Source organism: Electrona antarctica, assembly GCF_951216825.1.
Source record: "Electrona antarctica genome assembly, chromosome: 6".
Classification (NCBI taxonomy): Eukaryota; Metazoa; Chordata; class Actinopteri; order Myctophiformes; family Myctophidae; genus Electrona; species Electrona antarctica.
Window position 1 is genome coordinate 8,189,762 of NC_136811.1, and position 12,568 is coordinate 8,202,329.

The following is a 12,568-nucleotide window of genomic DNA, read 5'->3' on the forward strand; positions in this document are numbered from 1 at the left end:
ACACCAAAAGGGGTTCCCGCCCAAAATGGGTTAAGGTGTATCGCAAATAGTAAACAGTGCATTTATAACAGTGACTATCCAAAGTGCATCACATTCACACACCAACGGATCGGTGGAAGGAACCATGCAAGGCAGCAACCTGCTCTTCAGGAGCAGACCACAGTTAAAGTACAGTAGTAGTCTCGCGTAGCCAGACAACTATTCCACAATCTACGAATGCTATATAGAGTCTGGAACTATAGCCCCCATGAGCTGAGTAACGGAATGCTATATAGAGTCTGGAACTATAGCCCCCATGAGCTGAGTAACAGAATGCTATATAGTCTGGACCTATAGCCCCCATGAGCTGAGTAACAGAATGCTATATAGTCTGGACCTATAGCCCCCATGAGCTGAGTAACAGAATGCTATATAGTCTGGACCTATAGCCCCCATGAGCTGAGTAACAGAATGCTATATAGTCTGGACCTATAGCCCCCATGAGCTGAGTAACAGAATGCTATATAGTCTGGAACTATAGCCCCCATGAGCTGAGTAACGGAATGCTATATAGTCTGGAACTATAGCCCCCATGAGCTGAGTAACAGAATGCTATATAGTCTGGACCTATAGCCCCCATGAGCTGAGTAACAGAATGCTATATAGTCTGGACCTATAGCCCCCATGAGCTGAGTAACAGAATGCTATATAGTCTGGAACTATAGCCCCCATGAGCTGAGTAACAGAATGCTATATAGTCTGGACCTATAGCCCCCATGAGCTGAGTAACAGAATGCTATATAGTCTGGAACTATAGCCCCCATGAGCTGAGTAACGGAAGCTGCCATTTCCGTTCACGAAAATATATTTTAAAATATCTTTACATTTTATTGTTGTATTTTCTTTTCTGCTAAGCAACAAGCTATATGCTTAGATGATTTATATTTATAGTAGAATAAATTTGCGCGACTGTAAAGACGAAACGGAAGTGGGGAGGAGGCTCCACTTCCGCTTTATCGCTTACGCATGATAGCTCTTCCGTTGGTCCAGACTGTATGAGGAAAGCGAGAGTCAAAAGTCTGGTAACGCGAGACTAGTACAGTAGTAACTATTCCACAATCTCCCAATGCTACAGTGTAGAGTCTGGAACTACACCTCCCCAAAATCCGAGACAGAAAGCTGTCATCTGTTGGTCATTTCCGTTCGCTTACAATATCCTTACATTTATTTGTCCATTTCTGCTAAGCAGAAAAGCTATATGCTTGGAGGATTTTTGATTTATATCAGGATACATTTGGATGAGAGGAGGAGGCTTTACATCGGCTTTTATCACCCGATCATTTTCAGAGCTTCCGTCCTCCAGACTGTATGATCGGAAGCATTCGGAAATTGTGGGAGGCAGGCAACAGCAGTGTTGTTTTTGTCGACTAAAACTAAGACGAAAGATGTTCGTCGACTACCTTTTTTCACTGACGAAAACTAAATGGAAACTAAACTAAAACTAAGCTATGGTGACTAAAACTAAGACTAAATATACTGACAATTTCGCCCAACAAATAAAAACTAGACTAAAATGTTAGGAAGGGCCTAGTGAACAAGAGATCCAGTATAAGTCATTTTACACTTGATAACAACAGTCATTGTGATGGCATCAAGGCCCGCCAAAATACATTTTCGTACTAAATCTACAGTTGATCTAGTCGACTAAAATCTTATAATATTTAGTCGACTAAAACTAGACTAACACTAAAACATTCCAGGTGACTAAAATGTGAGTGAAACTAAATGAAAACTATTTAAGAGACTATGACTAAAACTATAAAATCAAAGTTTGCTGCCAAAAACAACACTGGGCAACAGTCTCAAGGACACTTCGACACTACTAACACGGTGGGGAGCCCAGGGATCAAACCGAGAAGCTTCCGGTTGCTCAAATACCTCCCGAGGTCACTTTTGATTGATTGATTGATTGAAAATTTTATTTGCAGAATTACAGTACATTTCAAGCACAAACTCAATACAAAGGCTGTTAACTGTGAGTGGACGACCCAATTAAGCATTACACTTGTTTACAACAGGGTCCACCATGTTCAATTCATCAAAACATTTAGAGACGTACAAATAGACACTTCTATATAGACAAAGAACAGTACAGGAATTCATCATAATGGAGGTAAAAAGGGAAAAGAAACATATACAGTGAGGGGAAAAAGGGGGGGGCGGTGGGGGGGGATTCAGATTTTACGGGGGCCAGTTTCGAATTGCAGCCATCCGTAGGTGCCCTTTGAGAGCGGTTTTGGAGTCAAGGGATTCGCATGTCTTAATGACTGTTGGTAGGGCGTTCCACATTTTGGTGGCATAGGAGCGAAAAGAATTTAGTCCCTTGTTTGTGCCGAATCTGGGTTGAACATGATTCGTTGCACTCCCTCTGGTGTTGTGGGTGTGGACTTCGTTAACATTAAGGAAGTATCTACACAGGTACATGGGTATCTTGGTGGAGTATCGAATCTTGTGGACCAGACCCATTGCAAGATGCTGTACTCTGTCGCCGACCCTAAGCCATGCCAGTCTGTCAAAGTGGGCAGGGGTGAGGTGGGTTCGGGGGGTGAGGCCAAGTAGGAGCCTGACCAGTTTGTTTTGGGAGGTCTGGAGCCTAGTTTTAAGGGCCTTTGAGGTGCTGTGGTACCAGGAGGTGCATGCATAGTCAAAGAAGCCTTGTACAAGGGCTCCTGTTAAGGTCTTCAAGGTGTTTTTGTCGACCAGTGAGGAGATCCTGTAAAGGAATCTTGTTCTTTGGTTGACTTTTTTGATTACGTTGGTGGCCATTTTATCACCGGAAAGATTAGCCTCCAGGATGGAACCTAGGTAGGTAATTTCATCTTTACGTGTGATAACATTGTCACCCACTCTAACCAAGAAGCCATTTGCCTTGCTGAGATTACTATTAGATCACTGCCGCCCTGTGTGTTAATAGTGGTGTGTTAGTTGTACTTCAGTGTCTCTGAGTGTGTGTGTGTGTGTGTGTGTGTGTGTGTGTGTGTGTGTGTGTGTGTGTGTGTGTGTGTGTGTGTGTGTGTGTGTGTGTGTGTGTGTGTGTGTGCGTGTGCGTGTGTGTACTTACGTATGCCCTGTGTCTGGACAGCGTGTGTCTGTGAGAACGGCCCCACCCCCACAGTGTTGAAGGCAGCCAGACGCACGCTGTAGGACGTGTAGGGTCTGAGGCCGGTGATGACCAGAGGGTCTAACGCACACGCACACACACACACACACACACACACACACACACACACACACACACACACACACACACACACACACACACACACACACACACACACACACACACACACCGGGTCAATATGAGACACAGTATATAGGAGACTTTTTGAGGGTCATCAAATTATCGGCTTAGGAATGTGACAAGAACAAGAATCTATATGAATTGAAGGCTTCATGGGATGAGGAATTGATGTAATTGAAGTCATTTTTTGGGGTGAACTACTCCTTTAAGACGTACTTATGCTTTGTCTTATAACAGTAAGTAAAGTACAGCTCGTAACACTTTGTGACATTTTGCGACATTGTTTAATTTATTTATTGATAACTTTTCCTATTCTGACTGACATACTGACAACAACGCCAGGTTAATATAGTGGTTAGATAAAATTATTTATAATGTATTGAATCCATTCATTGATAATCTTTCCTAAAAACAGGGGGCGGGGTTACCTGAGGCCGGGACCACAGTCTCCGCCCATTTGTCCGCCGGGCCCAGCCTGGCATGCAGGGTGAAGGCTGTGATTGGTGTTCCTCCGCTGATGGGCGGGGTCTGAAGGGAGAAGTGGACCGACGTGGGTCCAGGAGAGACGGTCAGAGCATCGGGAAGTCCAGGCTGAGCTGAGAGGAGGAGAGAATAGAAAGGTTAGAATCCTTTTGGATTTGCAAACACCTGCACTACAATACTACAAAAACACATAACCATGTGGTTTTTGAGTGGTGTAAACCAGGGTTTACACCAAAAGGTTTTTTTTTCTTTTTGCAACTGAATGGCTGGAAAGTGTAAATAAAGAGTTTACATATAGTACACATAGTACATGCATACACCTTCCCTAATGATTATATCTGGTTTCAGTATTTATTTATGGTGTATTGTCTCTATTATTAAGGTTATTGTAGCAGTCAATTTATATTGGGGGTCGGGAGGGGGCGGGGCGGGGGTCCCGAGACATTGCCAAAGCATTTCCGGGGGTCCTCGGCCAAAAACGTTGAGAACCCCTGGTGTAAACCACTCCTACAACTGGCTTTGTTAGTCTGTGCAGAAAAAATGAGCATGGTTGCTATGTTCACCCTGTTCACCCGGGTGTGATTTCATTACGTCAGACATGATTTCATTACGTCAGACAGGCTATATAAGACCTTACACCACTCAGTTCACACAGGTGTGATTTTTAGTGTAGGACAGGTTCCCTAAATCCAGTGGTTCCCAAACCTTTTCATGTCAAGTACCCCCAAATAGACACTAATTATCCCGCGGACCCCCATTTGAAAACATATGCCATGCAGTGACCCCCATAAGAGAAGATTTTTACGGCTCTATCAGTGATTCTCAAACTGTTTAATTTCAAGGACCCCCCAGTTTGGCATGCATTAGTCTATGGACCCCCATTTAATGGCATTTCTATCTCTGGGACCCCCAATTTAGATTGTAAAATCTATGTTAATTTAACTCTGAGAGTGTTAGGGTCCGTTTGGTTCCATTGGTACACTCTCAGAGTTACAGGCCCATAAGGGTCCATTTGGTTCCAAACTATAATTTAGCTGGGGACCCCCTGGAACTCCCTCAGGGACCCCTGGGTGTCCCCAGACCCCACTTTGGGAACCACTGCCCTAATGCAATTCCAATGGTAAGCTGTGTTGTTTTCACCCCATGCAGATGACAGTAAAACGACAATGACAAATTAAGGACTTCATCATTTTAATACCTATAAACAAACTAAAAGGGAAATTAAATTAGTTCAAATATGATTATTTCGGGCGGGTGAGGGAGAGTAAGTGAGCTTGACGAATAATATTCTCTTACTTTTCAGTCTCATGTCCCTTGAAGCATTGCCAGAGGGACTGACAGCCATGCAGGAATACAGACCGCCATCAGAGGGCGCCACATCATCAATCATCAACACTCCATCTAAGACACGCACTCTGCCTGATGAAGAATCCTGAAACACACGTAAGCAACACACACGCACACGCACATGCACGCACGCACACGCACGCACGCACGCACACACAAACAAGTCTATCAACAAGCTATCCATTAATGAAATCTATGAAAAAGGATTTAATCTGCAACACAATTACATATACGTAGGCTATACAATGTGGGGGTCCCTGCTTCATCATCTCTCTCTCTCTCTCTCTCTCTCTCTCTCTCTCTCTCTCTCTCTCTCTCTCTCACACTCTCACTCTCTCAGATGAGGGGTTCCTGGGTCTGAAAAACATTGAAGACTGCAGTATAATGTACTGTACTCACTACTACAGAACAGCATGTGTGTGTGTGTGTGTGTGTGTGTGTGTGTGTGTGTGTGTGTGTGTGTGTGTGTGTGTGTGTGCGTGCGCGCGCGCGCGCGTGCGCGTGCGCGCGTGCGTGCGTGCGTGCGTGCGTGCGTGCGTGCGTGCGTGCGTGCGTGCGTGCGTGCGTACCAGCGTCAGTCCGCTCTGCTTGTTGATCCAGCGTATCTGAGGCTGGGGGTGACCTGTCCCGTTGCAGGTCACAGTCATCCTCTGTCCTGTCGACACACTCTGTTCCTTCAGGCTGAGGTACACCTCCGGATGCTCTGAAACACACACACACACACACACACACACACACACACACACACACACACACACACACACACACACACACACACACACGCACACGCACACTGTAGTGTTATGATTTTGTGCAACATGTTTCCACCACCTCCAAACAGAACCCGGGGGCGGCGGTAGCTCAGGGGTAGAGTGGCCGGATGGTAACCGCAAGGTTGCCAGTTTGAACCCGGGCTCCCCCAGAGTTAGTGTCGAAGTGTCCTTGAGCAAGACACTGAACCCCTGATTGCTCCCGATGTGGTGGTTGGTGCCTTGCATGGTTTCTGCCACCATTGGTGTGTGAATGGCTGAATGTAATGCACAATCTTGTGTAAATCTATGTAAAGCGCCTTGGATAAAGGCGCTATATATATATATTCCTTTTCGGGTTCATGATCCGGTCGGGAGCGGATGATATTGTTACGTCATGTTGTAGTCATTGTTTTGTAGTCATCAGGATGATATCGTTACGTCATGTTGTAGTCATTGTTTTGTAGTCACCAGGATGATATTGTGACGTCATGTTGTAGTCATTGTTTTGACTTTGATTGAGCCTGATGGTTAGTATAAAAAGCAGGACCAACCATGGACATTGAGCCTGATGGTTAGTATAAAAAGCAGGACCAACCAACCATGGACATTGAGCCTGATGGTTAGTATAAAAAGCAGGACCAACCATGGACATTGAGCCTGATGGTTAGTATAAAAAGCAGGACCAACCATGGACATTGAGCCTGATGGTTAGTATAAAAAGCAGGACCAACCATGGACATTGAGCCTGATGATTAGTATAAAAAGCAGGACCAACCAACCATGGACATTGAGCCTGATGGTTAGTATAAAAAGCAGGACCAACCATGGACATTGAGCCTGATGGTTAGTATAAAAAGCAGGACCAACCATGGACATTGAGCCTGATGATTAGTATAAAAAGCAGGACCAACAATGGACATTGAGCCTGATGGTTAGTATAAAAAGCAGGACCAACCATGGACATTGAGCCTGATGGTTAGTATAAAAAGCAGGACCAACCATGGACATTGAGCCTGATGGTTAGTATAAAAAGCAGGACCAACCATGGACATTGAGCCTGATGGTTAGTATAAAAAGCAGGACCAACCATGGACATTGAGCCTGATGGTTAGTATAAAAAGCAGGACCAACCATGGACATTGAGCCTGATGGTTAGTATAAAAAGCAGGACCAACCATGGACATTGAGCCTGATGGTTAGTATAAAAAGCAGGACCAACCATGGACATTGAGCCTGATGGTTAGTATAAAAAGCAGGACCAACCATGGACATTGAGCCTGATGGTTAGTATAAAAAGCAGGACCAACCATGGACATTGAGCCTGATGGTTAGTATAAAAAGCAGGACCAACCATGGACATTGAGCCTGATGGTTAGTATAAAAAGCAGGACCAACCATGGACATTGAGCCTGATTGTTAGTATAAAAAGCAGGACCAACCATGGACATTGAGCCTGATGGTTAGTATAAAAAGCAGGACCAACCATGGACATTGAGCCTGATTGTTAGTATAAAAAGCAGGACCAACCATGGACATTGAGCCTGATGGTTAGTATAAAAAGCAGGACCAACCATGGACATTGAGCCTGATGGTTAGTATAAAAAGCAGGACCAACCATGGACATTGAGCCTGATGGTTAGTATAAAAAGCAGGACCAACCATGGACATTGAGCCTGATGGTTAGTATAAAAAGCAGGACCAACCATGGACATTGAGCCTGATGGTTAGTATAAAAAGCAGGACCAACCATGGACATTGAGCCTGATGGTAGAACGGTATAAAAAAAAGCATGCAGGACCAACCATGGACATTGAGCCTGATGGTTAGTATAAAAAGCAGGACCAACCATGGACATTGAGCCTGATGGTGGCGCTGTCCTCGGACACCTTGTTCTTGCCGGTGCAGACGTACTCTCCGTAGTCCTGCCTGGACACCGCCCGAATGGTCAGCTCGCTGCGGTCCGAGTTGAACTGGTGACGGGAGGGGTCAAAGGTCACCGGCCTGAGGGTAGAAGGGAAGCAGAGTGCAGTGAAATACCCTAATATACACACACTGCATACCTCATTCACTGTAGTAATATATATACACACTGCATACCTCCTTCACTGTAGTAATATATATACACACTGCATACCTCCTTCACTGTAGTAATAATTATATATACACACTGCATACCTCCTTCACTGCTGGCTATTTTCTGTGAAGAAATTTGAAGGGCCCTATTTTCAGCCCAAAATGTCTTTGCCTTTAAAAAGAAATGTTTTTAACACTTTGACCTCTATTAACACCCTGAGCGCACAGGACGGGGTTCTCCGCCCTATTAATTAGTAACGCCCAGCGCTCAAGACGGAGATTGATCAAAAGGACGGAGATTATTGATATCAAAACCGATCGCTCCACAGGCTCCACAGGTTGCGCAACACTGTTAACAATGTTATTCCGTCCCGGTGGGACTTCATTGAAAATGTTCCCCCCCATTTTAGCCGACGAGATCGAAAATCTTAAAACGTTAATAACTCTTGATCGAAATCATTCCGTCCAATTCTAAGAAAAGATGATGTGTTAGACGGCCCACCGCGGTCCCGTCGCTAGTCGCGTTAGAATTAATCATACCTCCACATCCGGGATAGCATCTGGTCCGTTGCTAAATGTGCTCCGCTGCTATAAATCACTGGGCGCTCTGATTTAATGGATGAAATAACCCTGGGCGTTCGGGGTGTTAACGAGTTGCCCGAGTTAATTAATTGTAGAACACTTTCCCTGCGATTCGCGAGTTGCCCGAGTTTTCATTGTTTAATCCACGTTTTTAATCAGTTTTAAGTCATACGGGCAATCCATTGGACAGAATGGGATATGAGACCCGTTTTGATGACGTCTTCGCAAAAAGGTCTGTCGCGCCTGCGTGCAAAGGGTTCTGGGAAATTGAGTCCCATTGTTTACAACGGCCAATTTTGCAACAAGCCGTGAGCTGAGTGGGCTGTTGTTGTGATCGCCGCTATGGAACACTTTTCTACACTACAACAAGTGATTACACCGTTTTAAAGTGGATTTTCATGACAGGCAACTCAGCAGTTGGTGCAGTGGCTGTTCAAAGGTAACTCCATACTTAAGCAGTCTGGGCTATTGAAGTTTAAGGATAAGGGGTAAGGCACTGGGCGAAAACAGGGCGCCCTGGTTTGGAGCAAAGTAGCAGAGTCCTAGTGTAGAGCCCTGGGCGACCCCGGGGCGTCCAAGTATAGAGTTTAGGCTGGGTCAAACAACAACAATAAGTTGATATGGAGGTCAGGAGGGGAACGGAGGAAGCAGACGAGCGACGCTACTGGACATTAAGCTGATAAGAAAATCACCAGGAAGTCTCTCATACACGCTCCTCCAGGCAGCCAGCCACACACACAGCCACACACACACACACACACACACACACACACACACACACACACACACACACACACACACACACGCGCGCGCGCAGGAGACAGGATGCCATGCTACATTAACACTGCACTGAGTCAGCAACAGTAGTGTAAATATCAATAGAGAAAAGATTCACCAGGAATAAACAGCCCTTTCACCTTTCTCCGTCTCTGTGGTTTTGCGTATTTATTTTATTCTGCTTTATTATCCTCCTTTTGTACAGGAGAAAGTGTACGCACTGCGATGCGTTTTGAGCTTGTAGATCGGCTATATTTGCTATATTTTAATTTAAAGTCTGAATTATTTTTGGCTATTTTTTAATAGGAATCCTGAAAAGTAACATTTTATTTAATTTCAAATGCATTTAGTTATAGTTATGTTGACTTTATGAATTAAATACAAATACATTGGACATAAAAAAAGACAATGGCATTTTAATACTAGCCTACTCATTAACTCATTTAATAGTGTCGACTCTTACATGGTCCAGGTGATGTTGGGCTGCGGTGAACCATCGACCAGACAAGCAAAGGAGACGTTGCTGTGAGCGCCGGACATCACCGTCATCTCCTGCTCCCTCATATGCACCGTCGGAGGAGCTGCAGACAGACAACCGCGGGAACCCCTTTTGGTGTTAGCATTATGTTATGCTTTAGCTATTGAAAAATCGAAGAACGACTGACATAGAAACATAGCTTTTTCAGAAAACTGTCAGGATGTAGAAGACATTTTTAGAATCTGATCTCAGGTCTGTTATATGCTTTTGTCGGGCAGAAACCTCATATCTCCATATTTAAACTCTTTGGGCTCCATTTCCATCACCGCTAAACCCCTTTTCCCTAAACTTCTTTGCCTTTTTTTTACTATTTTGCATAGTTGAATAGTTAAAATGGCCAGTCTACAAGCTTACAACGTGTCAATGTAGAGGATAGCTGAACTATATAAAAAAAAGAAAAATAGTAAAAAAAAAAATGGCAAAGAAGTTTAGGGATAAGGGGTTTACACCGAGGCTCCACCGGACGCGTTGCGAACCGGGGCAATTTTAATGCAGTCACGCAACGCAACGCGGGCAGTGGAGCCACCCTTCATTGATTAAAAAGGGAACATTCCCTGACGGTGGCGGAGACGCGACGCTGACGCGCCCGGTGGAGCCCCGGTGTTAGCGGTGACGAAAATGGAGCCCTTTGTGTTTTTGTTGTTGTAAATGAACGCCCTACTAATCATACTACAGCGTCAAACAAAACTAAAGTATCAAAAGTAGCAGAAGATCAGATCGTTTTGTGCTTCTAGATCTGCTATACTTTTGATGTTTTTTAATTTGAATCCTGAAACAAGTAGTGGTTTTGGACATTATGAGGTTTCCACCCGACAGAGACGATAATCATCCCACTACTTCACTAATATGAAGGACCCCAATGGAAACAAGACAAGGCTTTCTTGGGTTTTTAAATCCTCTTTGCAGACCTTGTATTGAACGGGGTAGGCAAGTGTGTGTGTTCCGGCCCCGGTCTCCAAAAGTAGGTGTGTGTGTTCCGGCCCCGGTCCCCAAACGTATATAGGCAAGTGTGTGTGTTCCGGCCCCGGTCCCCAAAAGTAGGCATGTGTGTGTGTGTGTTACGGCCCCGGTCCCCAAAAGTAGGCAAGTGTGTGTGTGTGTGTGTGTGTGTGTGTGTGTGTGTGTGTGTGTGTGTGTGTGTGTGTGTGTTCCGGCCCCGGTCCCCAAAAGTAGGCAAGTGTGTGTGTTCCGGCCCTGGTCCCCAAAAGTAGGTGTGTGTGTTCCGGTCCCCAAAAGTAGGCATGTGTGTGTGTGTGTGTTCCGGCACCGGTCCCCAAAAGTAGGCGTGTGTGTGTGTGTTCCGGCCCCGGTCCCCAAAAGTAGGCATGTGTGTGTGTGTGTGTTCCGGCCCCGGTCCCCAAAAGTAGGCAAGTGTGTGTGTGTGTTCCGGCCCCCGTCCCCAAAAGTAGGCATGTGTGTGTGTGTGTTCCGGCCCCCGTCCCCAAAAGTAGGCATATGTGTGTGTGTGTTCCGGCCCCGGTCCCCAAAAGTAGGCATGTGTGTGTGTGTGTTCCGGCACCGGTCCCCAAAAGTAGGCATGTGTGTGTGTGTGTTCCGGCCCCGGTCCCCAAAAGTAGGCAAGTGTGTGTGTGTGTTCCGGCCCCGGTCCCCAAAAGTAGGCATGTGTGTGTGTGTGTGTGTTCCGGCCCCGGTCGCCAAAAGTAGGCATGTGTGTGTGTGTGTGTTCCGGCCCCGGTCCCCAAAAGTAGGCGGGTGTGTGTGTGTGTCTGCCTGCCTGCCTGCCCGCGTGCGTGCGTGCGTCGCCCAAAGGGCATGGTTTCTGATGTAATTTCTCCCCATAATGTTCCGTTATGTGTGTTTAGAGATGATATTAATAATTTTAAATTCAAAATTAATATTTCCTGCATTTTTGGGTGAGCGGGGAACATAGAACCTTTTTTTAGAGGAAAATGGGGAACATAGAACCTTTTTTAGTTGAGTGGGGAACATAGAACCCTGGGAACATAGAACCTTTTTTTAGAGGAAAATGGGGAACATAGAACCTTTTTTAGTTGAGTGGGGAACATAGAACCCTGGGAACATAGAACCTTTTTTGGGTAAGCGGGGAACATAGAACCTGGGGAACATAGGTACGCTCCCTATATTGAACTGTACATTATTGTGCCTTTTTTCTGCAAACTGTAAATAACGCATTCAATCAATCAATCAATCAATCAATCAATCAATCAATCAATCAATGCTCTGGTTACTGCAGAGTAGATGAAAGACAACTAACCATTGATGACCACAGAGATGGACAGCTGTTTGAAGACGGGTCTCCCTGTGATCTTGGCCTGACACGTGTAGCTGCCGGTGTCGTTTCTGGTCGCCTCCCGGATGAGAAGAGAGTTGTCAGACCCCCGACGAACCCGCGGACCCTCTGGGTGGAGACGGACAGAGAGAGAGAGACATTCAGGCAAAACGATGTCTTCGCACGAGGCCAGGGACCCCTCAATATTCCATCCCTAACGCTATCCCAAACCCTAACCCTAACCTCAGTCTTAACCGGCCACGTAGGTCAGACTAACGGGAGGTCGGACTTATGGGCAGTCCCAGAAGAGAGTTCAGTAATGCAGAAAAGCAGCAGCGTGCACTGCACAGCTCTGTCTGTACTGTTTGTACTGGTGTTCAACCTGGTGGTGTATTAATTACTATTATACAACAGGTCGTTTCGCGGAAGCAATCTGACTGGTTGAAACAGCTTTCTAGCCGTGCTTAAACGAGCGTAATTACGCT

The 12,568-nt window shown here is 45.5% G+C and overlaps 1 protein-coding gene across 1 annotated transcript in view; it reads right to left on the minus strand.

Annotated features, from left to right (window-relative positions):
- Positions 1-12,568, minus strand: part of ncam3 (neural cell adhesion molecule 3) — a 32,046-nt gene that overhangs the window by 10,676 nt on the left and 8,802 nt on the right. Inside the window, exons 5-11 of the mRNA XM_079503603.1 lie at positions 12,069-12,212; positions 9,758-9,875; positions 7,709-7,863; positions 5,680-5,813; positions 5,060-5,195; positions 3,709-3,876; positions 3,101-3,220 (exon numbers count right to left, since the gene is read on the minus strand). Coding sequence (XP_079359729.1) covers positions 3,101-3,220; positions 3,709-3,876; positions 5,060-5,195; positions 5,680-5,813; positions 7,709-7,863; positions 9,758-9,875; positions 12,069-12,212 — 975 coding nt within the window. The remainder of the gene's footprint in view (positions 1-3,100; positions 3,221-3,708; positions 3,877-5,059; positions 5,196-5,679; positions 5,814-7,708; positions 7,864-9,757; positions 9,876-12,068; positions 12,213-12,568) is intronic.